The sequence below is a fragment of the Doryrhamphus excisus genome, linkage group LG4 (genome assembly GCF_037039965.1).
Source record: "Doryrhamphus excisus strain RoL-2023G ecotype Guam linkage group LG4, RoL_Dexc_Guam_v1.1, whole genome shotgun sequence".
NCBI lineage: Eukaryota > Metazoa > Chordata > Actinopteri > Syngnathiformes > Syngnathidae > Doryrhamphus > Doryrhamphus excisus.
This window is the reverse complement of record NC_136360.1, coordinates 20,438,023-20,455,655: the sequence shown is the minus strand read 5'-3', so window position 1 is coordinate 20,455,655 and position 17,633 is coordinate 20,438,023. Positions and strand designations below refer to the sequence as shown.

Below are 17,633 nucleotides of genomic sequence, written 5' to 3'. Positions count from 1 at the left end.
TTGATTAATGTATGCATATTGTTATTTATTACATATTAATGATTAATCATCAAAAGTAGCCGGCAACATGCCTATAAAAAAGAATGCTACAATAAAAACAACCAAAAAATCTTCTTCTACTGCCGCGTCAGTGGGACACGAATGCCTCCTTGTTGCCCCCTGCAGAGCGGACAAAGTACTGCATGAAGGAGCACTGCTCCAGTTTGACTTGAATCCCATTATTTATAGAGTCATGTACTCCATCATGTATTTCTCAACAGCATCATCATCTTACATTTGCAGATATCGATGAGTGTGAGATCGGCGCTCACAACTGTGACATGCACGCCGCTTGCATCAACGTTCCCGGGAGCTTCAAGTGTCGCTGCCGAGACGGCTGGGTGGGAGATGGCATCAAGTGTGTGGGTGAGGACGCCCGCTTAATCACTCTCATCACCTCGCCGGCTTCAAAGAGCTCAAAGGATGAACTCAAAGGAATGGATTTGTCTTTGTGTGTGTGTAGATCAGGATGAGTGCGCTGCAGAGGACCACAACTGCAACCCCAATGCGGACTGCGTCAACACGCCGGGTTCTTACAGGTGCGCGTGCAAGGAGGGCTTCAATGGGGACGGCTTTTCTTGCTCAGGTAAGAACTTTGACATTTTATTTCTTAACTTTGATGGGAAGTACTCCGGCCAGCCAGAATGACTGTTTGTTTCTTTGTTGTCAGACATGGATGAGTGTGCTGACAACGTCAACCTGTGTGAGAACGGACAGTGTCTCAACGCTCCGGGAGGTTACCGCTGCGAGTGTGAGATGGGATTCACGCCGACAGAAGACAGCAAGGCCTGTCAAGGTGTGGCCTCTCTCTATTTACCTCCTTTTTAACCTGCTCTGTAGCAACACTTTCTCCTTCTGCTCTTTCGCCACAGACATAGACGAGTGTAATTTCCAGAACATTTGCGTGTTCGGAACGTGCCAGAACCTTCCAGGAATGTTCCGTTGCGTGTGCGACGACGGTTATGAACTGGATCGTAGCGGAGGGAACTGCACCGGTGGGTTATCTTTGCACACGCTGGCGTTAAAACGAGAGTGTACGTGTTCACCAGCTCGCTTGTGTACCGCAGACATCAACGAGTGCGCCGACCCGGTCAACTGCATCAACGGGCTGTGTGTGAACACTCCTGGAAGTTACCTGTGCAACTGCCCGGCCGACTTTGAGCTCAACCCCACGGGTGTCGGCTGCGTAGGTGAGTCAGTGAGGGGGTCCTTTGGGGGATCACAAAGTTGCTATTAATGTAACAGAGGGGCTGTCCAAACTGCAGCACAAGGGCCATTTGCAGCATGCAGACATTTTTTTATTGGCCCGCGGTGCATTCTAAAAATAGAATTCAGCTAGAAAATTAAATGGGGAATAAAACAACAGCAAAAACTGGATTTTATAGCAGTAACAGTAATTTTATAAGAATGAGGTCAAAATATTATGTGAAAAAGTTGTCATCTAACCAGAAAATTGTGTAATAATATTAATAATATTATGAGGAAAAGTAACGTCATTTTAATAGCATTAAATTGAAATAAAATCAAGGAAAAAAGTTGTTATATCATGAAAAACATAACGACTGAAGTTGTAATTTGTAGAAAATTAAGTTTCAGAAAAGAAAAGTCTAAATATTATAGAAATATAGACATCATTTTAAAAATACAAGAAAAAAGTTTAATTACTTAAAAAATTAAAATAAAAACATTTCTAAAAATAGAATTCAGCAAGAAAATTAAATGGGGAATAAAACAACAGCAAAAACTGGATTTTATAACAGTAAGAGTAATGTTATAAGAATGAGGTCAAAATATTATGTGAAAAAGTTGTCATCTAACCAGGAAATGGTGTCGTAATATTAATAATATTATGAGCAGAAGTAACATCATTTTAATAGCATTAAATTGAAATAAAATCAAGGAAAAAAGTTGTTATATCATGAAAAACACAACAACTAAAGTTGTAATTTGTAGAAAATTAAGTTTCTGAAAAAAAGTCTAAATATTATAGCAATATAGACATAATTTTAAAAAATACAAGAAAAAAATGTTTAAGTACTTGAAAAATTAAAATAAAAACAATTATGAGAATAAAGTTGAAATATTAAGAGGAAAAAAGCCATATAATGAGACAAAAAGTAGCAATTTATCTGAAATAAACCCATAATATTATGAGGAAAAATAATTTCAGTTTTGTAGCATAGAGTTGAAATATGAAAGAAAAAATACTTTTACAACATGTTTTTTCAAGTTGTAATATTACGAGAATAAAGTTAAATATTAAGAGGAATAAGGTCACATTCCGATGAGAAAAAACATTGCAATTTTGCGGAGGAAAACTCATAATTAATGTCTAGAGGGCTCTTATAATATATTCAGTATTTGCTCTACTATGACAATATTGGGTAAATAAGGGGCGGTACTATCGTCGTGTCTGGAAGAGCTGTTCTGTGTCGTGACCTGAAAGGCATCATTCTCCAGCACGATTGGCTGAATGAACACGTGTCCCACTCAGATACCCGCGTGGGCAACTGCTTCTTGGATATCCTAGCGCGCGGCGACGGAGGAATCTCCTGCAGCGCCGAGATCGGAGTGGGCGTGACCAGAGCGTCGTGTTGCTGTTCTCTAGGAGGAGCCTGGGGGAACCCTTGTGAACTGTGCCCTGCACCTAACTCCAGTAAGCACCACTGCACCTAGACGCAAAGTTAGGTACACCTGCACCTAGAAAAAACGTCCTCCTTTGTCTTTTTAGCGGAATATAGGACCCTTTGTCCCGGGGGAGAGGGCTTCAGACCCAACCCCATCACTGTCATCCTGGAAGGTGAGCCAAAAACACACTTATGGCTCCAGACAGCTCAAGACACAACTACTTGATTGGTTTGTGTAGATATCGATGAGTGCCAGGAGCTTCCGGGTCTCTGCCAGGGTGGAAACTGTGTCAACACCTTTGGGAGCTTCCAGTGTGAGTGCCCAGCAGGTTACTACCTCAATGAGGAGACTCGCATCTGTGAAGGTAAAAGGACAAGTTAGACAACGCTCCTGGTGTATAAAGTGTTTACTAAGCAAGCACCTTTGTGAACATACCGTAGATATTGACGAATGCACCACCCACATTGGCATCTGTGGACCTGGCACCTGCTATAACACCCTGGGCAACTACACGTGTGTGTGCCCCCCCGAGTACATGCAGGTCAACGGAGGCAACAACTGCATGGGTACGTCATGCGTGTCTCCTTCGACGTGTTTTCTCCACTCGTCGTTGTGACGAGGTTTGATTGCCGTCAATTTCAGACATGAGGAAGAGCGTGTGTTACCGCAACTTCAACGACACGTGCGAGAACGAGCTGTCCTTCAACATGACCAAGAAGATGTGCTGCTGTGCTTATAACGTGGGCAAAGCCTGGAACAAGCCCTGCGAGGCGTGTCCCACTCCTGCTACCTGTGAGTGGACAGACCACATGCACACATACATACTACATACGTACGTACATACATACGTACATACGTACATACGTACATACATACATACATATATACATACATACATACATACATACATACATACATACATACATACATACATACATACATACATACATACATACATACATACATACGTACATATGTCCATACATACATACAAATGTACATACATACGTACGTACATACATACATACGTACATTCATACATACGTACATACATATATACGTGCATACATATGTACATATGTACATATGTACATACATACATATGTACATACATACATACATACATACGTACATACATACGTACATACATACATACGTACATTCATACATACGTACATACATACATACATACAAACGTACATACGTACGTACATACATACATACATACATACATATGTACATACATACATACGTACATACGTACATACCTACATACATACATACGTACATTCATACATACGTACATACATACATACAAACGTACGTACATACATACATACGTACATACATACATACGTACATTCATACATATATTTATACGTACATTCATACATACGTACATACGTACATACATACATACATACATACATACATACATATGTACATATGTACATATGTACATATACATACATACGTACAATACGTACATACATACGTACATACATACGTAGATATATACATACATACCTACTGTACATACATACATACATACGTACATACATACATACATACATATATACATACATACCTACTGTACGTACATACATACATACATACATACGTACATACATACATATATACCAGGGGTGGGCAAACTACGGCCCGGGGGCCACATGCGGCCCACCAAGTGTTTGAATCCGGCCCGCCAGTTGCTTTTTCAGTATTTCAACTTTTAACATACAAACTGGCAACATGTCTTATTTAGTCATTTTTTTTTTAAATGTAAAATTTAGTGACATAGTTTGATGTTTAAAGTGCTCCTGAAAAAAGCCATATGAGAACATACAGCTACAATTAGACAAATCATTCAAGGAAAATGTGTGTGTTAAATACATGTTCTGGCCCCCTGGACAATTTTGTTAACTCAATGCGGCCCACGAGTCAAAATATTTGCCCACCCCTGATATATACATACATACCTACTGTACATACATATGTACATACATAGATACATACGTACATACATACGTACATACGTACGTACATACCTACGTACATATGTTATGTACATACTGTACATACAGACCACTGTGTCAAAAACGTCATGCTGCGCCCATCCTTTCCTTTCAGCCGAGTATCAGCTGCTTTGTGGTAACCAGGCGCCCGGCTTCATCATCGACATCCACACCGGCAAGCCAGTTGGTAAGGTCATCCATCACATCTTCACGTGCTATTCAACCAATCACAAACCAGAAAAAGCAGCAGCTACCAACTGGTGGAGATATTAAGTATGTGTCAGATTGCCTCTGGTGTAGCGCTCATTGCAAATTGTTAATTCGATTTTTTAATTCTTGATGAATTCTTATTTATTATATATGTGTATTTATTTTACAAAAAAATACAATTTATTTGGATGTCATGCAGTAATATTTTACATTTTTTTATTTCCAGTGCAAGTTTTTCCTCTTGTACGTATGTGGACATGGTCATTTTTCCAAGCTGTTCCCATACCAAATGTATGACTTCATGTAAACCGTCATGTCTTTGCATCATGTTTTGTTAACATTATATTTCATTGTGGGGTTCTGGAATCAACCCCCCTCTTGTATGTTCCATGTCGCCCCCCTATAGCATACCATAATATAGTAATTTAACATAACGTGTGTGCAGATATCGATGAGTGCAGGGAAATTCCCGGCATCTGTGCCAATGGCGTGTGCATCAACCAGATCGGTAGCTTCCGCTGTGAATGTCCGATGGGCTTCAGCTACAACAACATACTCCTCATTTGTGAAGGTAACCCTCAAATAAGAGCACGTCCAAACAACAGCCATGTTTGATTTGCTCCCTCTTTGTCTCCCCGTCCTTCACAGATATTGACGAGTGCAACAGCGGGGACAACCTGTGCCAACGCAACGCCAACTGCATCAACATCCCGGGCAGTTATCGCTGCGAGTGCTCGCCGGGCTTCAAGCTCTCCCCCAGTGGGGCCTGCGCGGGTGAGTGGATGCTTTGTCGTCGGCAAACACAAACCAGAGCGTCCCTGCTTGTCATTGACCTGTCTAATCCTGTCCTTCCTGATAGACCGCAACGAATGCCAAGAGATCCCTAACGTGTGCAGCCACGGGGAGTGTATCGACACCCAGGGAAGTTACCGCTGCCTCTGCCACAACGGCTTCAAGGCCACTGCGGACCAGACCATGTGCATGGGTGAGCGGGTCATCTGCAACTCATCTTACATCAGGGGGGTCCATGTTATCTAGATGGTCAGTGGGGTGGCCGCAGCTCTGCCACTGTTTTTGAAGTGTCTATCAGAGTAGTTAATAGTGAAGCAGTGTGCCCAGGACATGTTTTCAAGGAATAGTTTTTGGATTCTGCTCACCATCAAGGCGGCCAAAAGTGAAGAAGTGGATATACTCCACTGTTGAAATCAATTGAGGATGATCTTGACCGTTGGAGAACTTTGCCGATCTCTTTTATGGGCAGAGTATCCACTGTGAAAATGATATTACCAAGGATTAATTATCTGTTCTCTATGATCCCTACCAAAGCATTTATAACTTGGTTTAAGTCATTAGATTCATATATCAATAAATTTCTTTGGAAAAATAAGCCAGCACGAATAAGCCTAAAAACATTACAAGAACTTAGAACTGCCAAGTTTCTCCAATGACTTCCTGTCAAATAGGCTACAGTATATCTTAAAATGGCTAAAGCCTAACCCCTTGGATCACTTATGGCTAGACATTGAACAATCTTTTAGCCAAGAAACCCCCATCTTTAACTGACCTTTCATAAGCCAAATCTTTCGGAAAAATGAATTAAAAAAATAAATAAATAAAAACACCACTCTGGCAGCTTGGTGGGAATTTTTAAAAATAACTAGGTCCTCGCTCACTCCTTGCCAGTACACTCCGATCTGGAATAACCCCGATATATTGCTTAAAAAAAAAAACCTTGGATTTTACAACATGGCATGAAAAAGGAATAAGTTGCATGGAAAATATTATAAAAGGGAAAACAATTGTGTCTTCTGCTCTCCCACGGAAACTTGTGTGCTGCAGTGAAATGCGTCCAAGGGGAAACGGCGGTTAGGCTGAAGTTATGTTCTGCACCATCGAACCGCATTTGTTAAAATTGTCCCCAGCCGTGGGGGTGGCCAGAGAGTGACCAATGGTGATTATGAGGAACAATAATATTTTTTGGTAGCAAATTGAAATATTAACGAAAGATGCTATTTTTTTAAACAAACAAACAAAACAACAAATAGCGTTTCTTTTTTTTTTTCATTTTTGGGAAAATTGGGTTGTGGAAAAATTTCTAATGTTATGAGAATAAAGTCATTTTTAAAGTATTATGGGATTGAGTCATACTTACGAGGAAAAATTATACTTGAGGAAAGTTAAAATACTTGAAAAATTAAAGAAACAAAACTGCCGAAATAAAAAACTGTTGTAATTTTACAAGAATAAAGTCAAAATATTACAAGAAAAAAAATTATATTATTGGAATTACATCATAATATTGTAAAAATAATAAAATGTTAGTAGTGTGAAGTTGAAATATTAGTGAACAACTTAATTTTAAATGTAATACTATGAGAAACAAAGTAAATGGGTGAAATTGGAATTTTGGGAAAATTAGGCTGTGGAAAAATATAAAATGGAATAAAGTCATATATTATGAAAATAAAACGTATGAATATTATTTAAGAAGAAAAACAGCAAAAATGGGGAACCGAGTGAAGTGAAGCTGGGATACAGTTTTTTGTGCCTGTGTTGCTTTGCAAAATGTCAAAGTGGAAAAAGTTTGGGCACCCCCGTTTTAAGTCATGCAATGTGTCTTTGTCACTGTTCATCGTTTTTCCGCCTTCACTTTTAGACATCGATGAGTGCGACCGGCAGCCGTGCGGCAACGGTACCTGTAAGAACACGGTCGGGTCCTACAACTGCCTTTGCTTCCCCGGATTCGAGCTGACGCACAACAATGACTGCATGGGTATGGATTGTCACGTCAGCTGGATTTATTTCGCCCCAAATCACTACACAAAAGCTGTGTTTACAACATTTACGACCTAGCCTGCTCCTAAGAATAAAGTGTGATTTAAAATGGTATTTCTCATTATCACGTTCCAGATATCGACGAGTGCAGTGCCCTGCAGGGTCAAGTGTGCAGGAATGGCCAGTGTATCAACGGGCTGGGGTCCTTCCAGTGTCTCTGCCTGGAAGGTTATGAGAATACCCCCGATGGGAAGAACTGTGCCGGTAGGTCTGCTTCAGAGGGACTTCAATCGAAAATGTATTCATTTCTAAAATGACTGATGTTTTTTTTCCCCATAGATATCAACGAGTGTGTGAGTCTGCCCGGCACGTGCTCCCCGGGTACTTGTCAGAACTTGGATGGATCCTTTAGATGTATTTGTCCTCCGGGCTACGAGGTGCAGAATGACCAGTGCATTGGTAAGACTCAGACATTAAAGGGACAGTGTAACAATTTAAGAATTGTGTTTCTAAACCGGAGTCAGGCAGCAATGGGAAGGTTTTTTGTTTTCAGGGGAGCTAAAGACCTACCTCATGGAATATGTTGGTAGTTAGAGCATAGTAAACCTGTTTACGGGCTTTTAAATGCAGTTTTAATGTTATTAGAACCCTCTAGACAGAAAATAACACCCCTATAGTTACATTCACACTACTTTTACCAAAGATAGTAGACATAGTAAGACAAAATAAGACACACTATGAGCTTGTTCTGTTATTTCTGCTTTCTGCACAGTACTTGCAGTGGCTATTTTGTCATCAATGTAACATTACTGACACCCAGTGATGAGTGTAGAATACCTACATAACATTGCAACGTCTTTGAATGCATCGTCTGAAATTCTTACATTTGTATTGTATTTAATTTTTACATTTTTATGCTTGAAAACATTTAAAATTTGCCGAAATATGCATATTTCTTGTATTAATAATAGGCCGTACTCGACCACAAACCAGCATGAATTATTAATTAGTAATAGAGATGAGAGTAATAGAGACGTTACGACAAGCCGTTGGTTTGTTTTGTATTGGTTATAAGAGCTATTTTTTATGTTATTGAATTTATTGATATGATATGATATCATAACCCCCTTCTATTGGCGCAATTATCATTGTGCACCCTTAATTAATTTTCAAAGGTATAAACTTACATAGAGAGTGTTTTCATGTTCACTGTTCGCATGCTAGCAGTTAGCGTGTCAGCATTGCTAGTATGCTAATGTTAGCATTTAAGCTATTTTCATATGTATAAACTAACATAAAGACCAACTGCTATTATGCTAGCTGTTAGCAGGCCACACAAATAGGAGACCGGCTTCCTCCCACTTTCCAAAAACATGCTAGGTTAATTAGCCACTCCAAATTGTCCATAGGTATGAATGTGAGTGTGAATGGTTGTTTGTCTATATGTGCCCTGTGATTGGCTGGCCACCAGTCCAGGGTGTACCCCGCCTCCACCATGCCCACAACCTTCATGAGGATAAGCGGTACAAAATGAATGAATGAATAAACTTACACAGTGTTTTCATGTTCAGTGTTAGTATGCTAACAGTATGCTAACATGCTAACATGTTCGCATTACTAGCAAAAAATTAAAATTAAAAAATAAAAATTTTCTGGCTTTTCAAAAGTACAAACTTACAGTGGTTTTGTGTTAGGTGTTAGCATGCTAACAGTTTGCATGTTAGTATTGATGGTATGTTAACATTAGCATGTTGACATTTTAGCTAATATCCAATTCATAACCACTCGTATTCCACTTTCCCAGATATCAACGAGTGTGAGGTGGAGCCAAACCTCTGCCAGTTTGGCACTTGCACCAACACCCCCGGCAGCTTCCAGTGCACCTGCCAGCCGGGCTTCGTACTCTCCGACAACAAACGGCGCTGCTACGGTGAAACGAGGGCTTCTGCGTGGGGTTTATTATTTATTTATTTATTTTTTTTAACCATCTCTTGTCTACGGCAGACACCCGGGAGAGTTTCTGTTTCACTAAATTCGAGGCAGGAAAGTGTTCCGTTCCCAAAGCGTTCAACACCACTAAGGCCAAGTGCTGCTGCAGCAAGATGCCTGGGGAGGGCTGGGGGCTGCCCTGCGAGCTGTGCCCCCGAGAGACCGAAGGTGTTTAACAGCCACACACACACCTACCAAAAATCAGGCACTGTGTTATGATAATAACAGGGATCGTACATGTCACGACATATGTGCTCATGCGTGCACGTCTGCAACTGTTTATGCACCATTTGCTGTTCTCTAATCAGGAAGTGAACGACAAGCTCAATGAGATTTTCATTCACATGAAATAATGCAACTGACCTTTTCCTTGCGTTTTCCAGCTGCTTTTAACACTCTGTGTCCCTACGGCCACGGAGCACTTCCCGGACCAGGCAACGCTCGGGAAGGTGAGTGCATGAGGGCTTTCAAGTCTAATTTCAATGATTATACCTTTATTTACCTTATAAGAAAAATACAAATCTGGCGGAAAAAATGCAATTGTAATACAATTTTTCAAAATTGGGTTTTTAAAATCAAATTGTATTTATTTATAAGAAAATACTAATTCAATACTATTCAAAATGGTTAGTAAATGTTATTAATATTATTTTATATTTAATATTATTTTTTATAATATACACATTGTTTTATTTATTATAAAAATTTATTTTTCAGAACAAAAATACATTTATTGAAAAACAATTGACAAATAAAATTAGTCAATGTTTGGGTCACTTGAATGTTTTTCAAATCAATTTTTTATTTATTATATGAATGTATTTTTTTCAACAAAATATACAATTCTAGAAAAAATAAGACTTCATTGATTGTCATGTAATAACATTTCTGCAAATGCTCAGTTCATTGGAATTTTTTTAATCTGTTTCTTATTTATTATGTACATATATTGTAGCAAAAAAATTATTGGTTGTCCTGTAAGAATATTTCTCAAAAATGTTGGTTACATTGTTTCTTTTTTTTTTTTTATTAAATTTCATTCATTATGTTTTTTTTTTTTGGTTAAAAATACAATTTAATTGTTTGCCAGGTCATAAAATCTCCCCAAATGTTGTTTCGTCCCTTCTACAACTCTGACAATAAATGTTCCAAATAAAGGCCTGAACCCTACAAACATCCCGTTTCCATGTCCCGCAGATATGAACGAGTGTCTGGATAACCCCGGCATCTGCCAGAATGGGATCTGCATCAACACTGATGGCTCCTTCCGCTGCGAATGCCCCTTTGGATACAACTTGGACTACACTGGAGTTAACTGTATTGGTAGGATATTTTCAACATTAACATTATCTTGCAAGATTAAAACGGAAAAAAATGTCTTGTGGTCACCAGGCCTGGGAGGATAATAAAAGAATTCATCACACGATAAATAAAAATGAACTGTATCATTTTGTCATACAATCGCTTTGTCTCGGTGGGTGGAGGCGGGGTTTCTATTATACACACAGAGTACAGAAAAATGTAACATAGTAGAAATTGAATTAATATGTTGTATATTGTCATATTTTTTTATACTTTTTAAATTTTTATCTTTTCTTAAAAGTAATGTTCAAATCCTGTCTTGTCTTGTAGAAACAATGGCGTGTATCGTCTCATCAGTGTCTCGTTTTGTGTTTATACTTCATTCAAAAGTATTTTATAATAATACTACCATATACAGTAAATTATGAACAGCAAAAAATATGGTGAAAAATTAAATATTAAATAATCATTTTATGAATGTATGTATGAATGTATTATTATTCATAGAAGAAGAAAAAATAAATATTTAGAAGGATAATATTTATAGCGAATAATATGTTTACTATTACTGTGTATGATTATAAAATAATACATAATACAAATACAGTACATAAAAACAACAAAAATACATATTAAATAATGAGCATCTTATGAGTTTTATTGAATTATTTATAATTTAATTATTATTTTTAATATTATTTAATTATTTATTTTTACAGATGGTAATAGTAATATTAATTTTCTATTGTTATTAATAAATAATACATGAAAAATTCTGTAAAATAATAACATGTAATTTCAAATAACAATAATAATAATTGAAATTATGCATGAAAATATAAATACGTACTATACAGTAAATGGAAAAAAATGAAAATCACATTACAAGAATAAATGTTAAAATATTGTTGGAAGCATATTTTTGTATTATTTACAGACAATTTATTTTTAGAAATATTAGTCGCGGTATCTGGAAAAAATTTGAAAGAAAAGGAAAGAAAGTATTTTAGTCACTAATATTGTTGTCACAGAAAATGAATGTGACAATAAAGCACTGAATATAATGAATAGCATACAAACTATAGTAGTCATTTTTTTTTACTAGAAAATGCAATATTTCAACCCAAGATTTTACTACATGATATATATTTGTACCTTTTTAGCTTTATGACTATAACTAGAAATTGTTAATAAATTATGCATATTTTTTCCCATGATATGTAAATCAATCACGATGCTAGCATATTGTAATATGTTATTAGATTTCATTCTGACGTTTGATTGCTTTAATATGTTTTTGTAGTCAGCAAATATGTTTTCCATGCAAAGTAACACATGTAGAATTCTGTCCACAGACACTGACGAGTGCTCTATCGGAAACCCGTGTGGAAACGGAACCTGCACCAATGTAGTCGGGGGCTTCGAGTGTTTGTGCCAGGAAGGCTTTGAACCCGGACCCATGATGACCTGTGAAGGTCATCCATCGCGCACCCGCAGCACAACACTGCACTTTTCTTTAGGACTGAAATCACACCAGACTTTCTGTTTTTACCGACTGCAGACGTCAACGAGTGCTCCAAGAATCCTCTGCTGTGCGCCTTCCGCTGCGTCAACACCTTCGGCTCCTATGAGTGCATGTGCCCCGCCGGCTACGTGCTGCGAGACGACCAGCGCATGTGTCGAGGTGAGGAGACATATGAAATATGGAATATGGAAGACGCTTCTATTGGCTCATGAACTTTACTATCCCCCTTAGACCAGGATGAGTGTTCCGAGGGTCTGGATGACTGTGACTCCAAGGGTATGACCTGTAAGAACCTGATCGGGACCTTCATGTGTATTTGCCCCCCGGGCATGCAGCGCCGCCCCGATGGAGAGGGATGTATGGGTATGTATTTTTATTCAGAATATTCATATTATCTCCTGTATTATATGTCTCTTTCAATGACTCAGGTTGACCAAAACTCGAGTTTCATTGACACCCGGATGCTCGACAAGGCCTCGACTTTCAATGACTCCCAGGTTGACGAAGACTGGAGTTTCACTGACACACAGGTGTTAAACAAATACTCGACTTTTAGTGACTCCCAGGTTGACGAAGACTGGAGTTTCACTGACACACAGGTGTTCGACAATGACTCAACTTTCAGTGACTCACAGGTTGATGAAGTCTTGTGTTTCACTGACACACAGGGGCTTCGCAAAGACTTGACTTTCAATGACTCAGGTTGATCGAGACTCGAGTTTCATTGACACCCGGATGGTCGACAAGGCCTCAACTTTCAATGACTCCCAGGTTGACAAAGACTGCAGTTTCTCTGACACACAGGTGTTTGACAAATACTCAACTTTCAGTGACTCACAGGTTGATGAAGTCTTGTGTTTTACTGACACACGGGAGCTTGGCAAAAACTTGACTTTCAATGAATCAGGTTGACCGAGACTCGAGTTTCTTTGACACCCGGATGCTCGACAAGGCTTCGACTTTCAATGACTCTCAGGTTGACAAAGACTGCAGTTTCACTGACTCACAGTTGTTTAACAAATACTCGACTTTCAATGACTCCCAGGTTGACGAAGACTGGGGTTTAACTGACAGACAGGTGCTCAACAAATACTCGACTTTCAGTGACTCCCAGGTTGACGAAGACTGGAGTTTCACTGACACACAGGTGTTCGACAATGACTCAACTTTCAGTGACTCACAGGTTGATGAAGTCTTGTGTTTTACTGACACACAGGGGCTTGGCAGGGATTTGACTTTCAATGACTCCCAGGTTGACAAATACTGGAGTTTCACTGACACACAGGTGTTTGACAAATACTCGACTTTCAATGACTCCCAGGTTGACGAAGACTGGAGTTTAACTGACACACAGGTGTTCGACAATGACTCAACTTTCAGTGACTCACAGGTTGATGAAGACTGGAATTTCACTGACACACAGGTGTTCGACAATGACTCAACTTTCAGTGACTCCCAGGTCGACAAATACTGGAGTTTCAGGGGCTTGGCAAAGATTTGACTTTCAATGACTCCCAGGTTGACAAATACTGGAGTTTCACTGACACACAGGGGTTCAACAATGACTCGACTTTCAATGTCTCAAGGGTTGACGAAGACTGGAGTTTCACTGACACACAGGTGTTCGACAAATACTCGACTTTCAATGACTCCCAGATCGACAAATACTGGAGTTTCACTGACACACAGGTGTTCGACAAATACTCGACTTTCACTGACTCCCAGGTTAACGAAGACTGGAGTTTCTCTGACACACAGGTGTTCGACAATGACTCAACTTTCAGTGACTCCCAGGTCGACAAATACTGGAGTTTCAGGGGCTTGGCCAAGATTTGACTTTCAATGACTCCCAGGTTGACAAATACTGGAGTTTCACTGACACACAGGTGTTCAACAAATACCCGACTTTCAATGACTCCCAGGTTGACGAAGACTGGAGTTTCACTGACACACAGGTGTTCGACAATGACTCAACTTTCAGTGACTCACAGGTTGATGAAGTCTTGTGTTTCACTGACACACAGGGGCTTGGCAAAGACTTGACTTTCAATGACTCAGGTTGATCGAGACTCGAGTTTCATTGACACCCGGATGCTCGACAAGGCCTCAACTTTCAATGACTCCCGGGTTGACAAAGACTGCAGTTTCTCTGACACACAGGTGTTTGACAAATAGTTGACTTTCAATGACTCCCAGGTTGACGAAGACTGGAGTTTAACTGACACACAGGTGTTCGACAATGACTCAACTTTCAGGGACTCACAGGTTGATGAAGACTGGAGTTTCACTGACACACAGGTGTTCGACAATGACTCAACTTTCAGTGACTCCCAGGTTGACAAATACTGGAGTTTCAGGGGCTTGGCAAAGATTTGACTTTCAATGACTCCCACGTTGACAAATACTGGAGTTTCACTGACACACAGGTGTTCAACAATGACTCGACTTTCAATGGCTCAAGGGTTGACGAAGACTGGAGTTTCACTGACACACAGGTGTTCGACAAATACTCGACTTTCAATGACTCCCAGATCGACAAATACTGGAGTTTCACAGACACACAGGTGTTCGACAATGACTCGACTTTCAATGACTCCCAGGTTGACGAAGACTGGAGTTTCACTGACACACAGGTGTTCGACAATGACTCAACTTTCAGTGACTCACAGGTTGATGAAGTCTTGTGTTTCACTGACACACAGGGGCTTGGCAAAGACTTGACTTTCAATGATTCCCAGGTTGACAAAGACTGGAGTTTCACTGACACACAGGTGTTCGACAATGACTCGACTTTCAATGTCTCAAGTGTTGACAAAGACTGGAGTTTCAATGGCTCACGGGTGCTCGACAAAGACTTTTTACTATTTGAGATACATTGTGTAAGATGACACCAAAGCTGCCGGTTCAGAAGTTGTAAAACAAAATGTAAACACAGCATAAAACGATGTGTTGGAATAACATGGACATATCCATATACGCTAGTGATAAAAACAAGACATTTATTACAGCATGAATTAAAAGGCCTTTTATCTAGAAATTAGGTGATCAATAAAATAGCTTTTAGTATGATACTCAACCCCCATTAAAAATGACCCTTTTTGAAGAAGCCTTAGCTATAGACCCTAAAGATATTACTGCATACTGCATGTTGCTTATTTGCACGTATCTGCCTCATGCACGCCCCTCTGTGTTCATGTGTGCAGACCTGAACGAATGCAGAGCCAAGCCTGGCATTTGCAAGAACGGACGTTGCGTCAACACGGTGGGAAGCTACCGCTGCGACTGCAACGACGGCTTTGAACCCAGCTCCACCGGAACAGAGTGCATTGGTATGACACTTGCGGTCATCGTTGATGTTGTGTTCAGGGGCTTTCTATTTCTAATGCAACGTTTAGGGTTACCGCATTTCATGTGTTATGCTGTTTAATGGTACGGTATTTCAAGTTATGACATTTCATTTTATGACTTTTCCAGTTATGACGTTTTGTATAATGACGGTTCATGTTATAAAACGTTTTGTGTTGTGACGTTTCTTATGACATTTGGTATGATGTTTCGTGATATGACGTTTCATGTTATTATGTTTCATATTATGATGTTTCACATTGTTGCATTTTGTGTATTGAAGTTTTATGGTATGATGTTTCGTCGTCTGACATTTCATGTTATGACTTTGGTCTTATGACATTTGGTCTTATGACATTTCAACGTTACAACGCACTCCCATAAATTATTATATTAAATTATTATAGTTGTGTGTCTGCAATGGAAGAATACGTGATGCTAGCATGTTGCTAGTTGGTCTTTTTGTCAACTTTCGAACTTTAACCTTCATGACGTCTCCCGAGCGTAAATGCGTCAAAGAAAAGGAAAGTGACAGTGAAAAGTTATATTCAAAATAAAAATATATTCATTCTAATAATATGTAAAATAATATACTGTATATTTAAATATACATATGAAATACAAAAATATTTTAAAAATTCCAAAAAATTTTAATTGGCTGGCGACCATTCCAGGGTGTACACACCTCTCGTCTTTACCTTACCTCACCTTACCACTTGTGGTGGTAATTCAACAAAAATTGGACTTACAACGAAAACTTGTACACAAACAGAGGACCTCCTGAACTTACGTTGAAATCCACAAATAAACATTTTGCCTTTTCGCAGACAACCGCAAAGGCTTCTGTTACATGGAGGCCCTCCAGACGATGTGCCAGCAGTCGTCCACCAACAGGAACAGCGTGACCAAGTCCGAGTGCTGCTGCAATACGGGTCGAGGCTGGGGCTCGCAGTGTGAGCTCTGTCCTCTTCCTGGCACCGTCCAGTACAAGAAGATGTGTCCTCTTGGACCCGGGTACACCACAGATGGAAGGGGTGAGTAGAACCTCAGAGGTTTCAGGCATGCATAAGTTACATTCGGGAACATCACATAATTACACATAGACAATTCCAAAAGTAGTTTTTATTTAATCCTGCAACAAAAAGAAAATAAAAGATAAAAAAATACAAGTAAAAACAATTAAATAGATTAATAGATCAAATTAAAGCTGCAAACAGCATTAAAAGGGCCCTCGGGTCTACACAACTTAGGGTTCATGTGAGTCGGAGGGCATGAACATTCCATTTCCTGTTGCCACTGGGTGGCCACTTGATGTCACCAAGAAATGTGGTGATGTTCTATGAAACTGGTGGCATGGGCAATTTTTTTTTTAAGTCAGTGAGTTTCATGTTATGATGTTTTTTATTATGACATTTCACGTTAAGATGTTTCATGGTATAACATTTTATCATGTAACTTTCATGTTGACATTTCATGTTAAGACATTTTCATATTATGATGTTTCGTGTTATGATGTTTCACATTATGACGTTTCATGTTATGACGTCTCGTGTTATGACATTTCATGTTTATGGTATTAGGTTTCATGTTACGTTTTTGTTATGACATTTCATGTTAAGACATTTTGTGTGACGACGTCTCATGTTATGACGTTTCATGTTTATGGTATTACATTTCGTGTTATGACATTTCATGTTATGACATTTCATGTTATGACATTTCATGTTACGACATTTTCGTGTTTATGGTATTACGTTTCATCATGTTACGTTCATGTTAGGACATTTCATGTTAAGACATTTTGT

At 39.1% G+C, this 17,633-nt stretch overlaps 1 protein-coding gene and 1 long non-coding RNA gene across 2 annotated transcripts in view; one reads left to right on the top strand and one right to left on the bottom strand.

The window, feature by feature from the left end:
* LOC144898373 (uncharacterized) overlaps window positions 1-17,633 on the bottom strand; it is a 205,986-nt gene that overhangs the window by 73,927 nt on the left and 114,426 nt on the right. The gene's annotated exons all lie outside the window — the stretch shown is intronic.
* The window catches only part of fbn3 (fibrillin 3), a 127,467-nt gene that overhangs the window by 100,066 nt on the left and 9,768 nt on the right, over window positions 1-17,633 (top strand). The window contains exons 32-57 of the mRNA XM_058073253.2: window positions 283-405; window positions 503-625; window positions 710-835; window positions 912-1,034; window positions 1,107-1,229; window positions 2,534-2,695; window positions 2,771-2,839; window positions 2,906-3,031; window positions 3,108-3,233; window positions 3,310-3,459; window positions 4,798-4,869; window positions 5,338-5,463; window positions 5,541-5,666; window positions 5,752-5,877; window positions 7,549-7,665; window positions 7,803-7,931; window positions 8,007-8,126; window positions 9,472-9,597; window positions 9,672-9,824; window positions 10,040-10,105; window positions 10,854-10,979; window positions 12,314-12,433; window positions 12,520-12,642; window positions 12,715-12,846; window positions 15,687-15,812; window positions 16,656-16,862. Coding sequence (XP_057929236.2) covers window positions 283-405; window positions 503-625; window positions 710-835; window positions 912-1,034; window positions 1,107-1,229; window positions 2,534-2,695; window positions 2,771-2,839; window positions 2,906-3,031; window positions 3,108-3,233; window positions 3,310-3,459; window positions 4,798-4,869; window positions 5,338-5,463; window positions 5,541-5,666; window positions 5,752-5,877; window positions 7,549-7,665; window positions 7,803-7,931; window positions 8,007-8,126; window positions 9,472-9,597; window positions 9,672-9,824; window positions 10,040-10,105; window positions 10,854-10,979; window positions 12,314-12,433; window positions 12,520-12,642; window positions 12,715-12,846; window positions 15,687-15,812; window positions 16,656-16,862 — 3,246 coding nt within the window. The remainder of the gene's footprint in view (window positions 1-282; window positions 406-502; window positions 626-709; window positions 836-911; window positions 1,035-1,106; window positions 1,230-2,533; window positions 2,696-2,770; window positions 2,840-2,905; window positions 3,032-3,107; window positions 3,234-3,309; window positions 3,460-4,797; window positions 4,870-5,337; window positions 5,464-5,540; window positions 5,667-5,751; window positions 5,878-7,548; window positions 7,666-7,802; window positions 7,932-8,006; window positions 8,127-9,471; window positions 9,598-9,671; window positions 9,825-10,039; window positions 10,106-10,853; window positions 10,980-12,313; window positions 12,434-12,519; window positions 12,643-12,714; window positions 12,847-15,686; window positions 15,813-16,655; window positions 16,863-17,633) is intronic.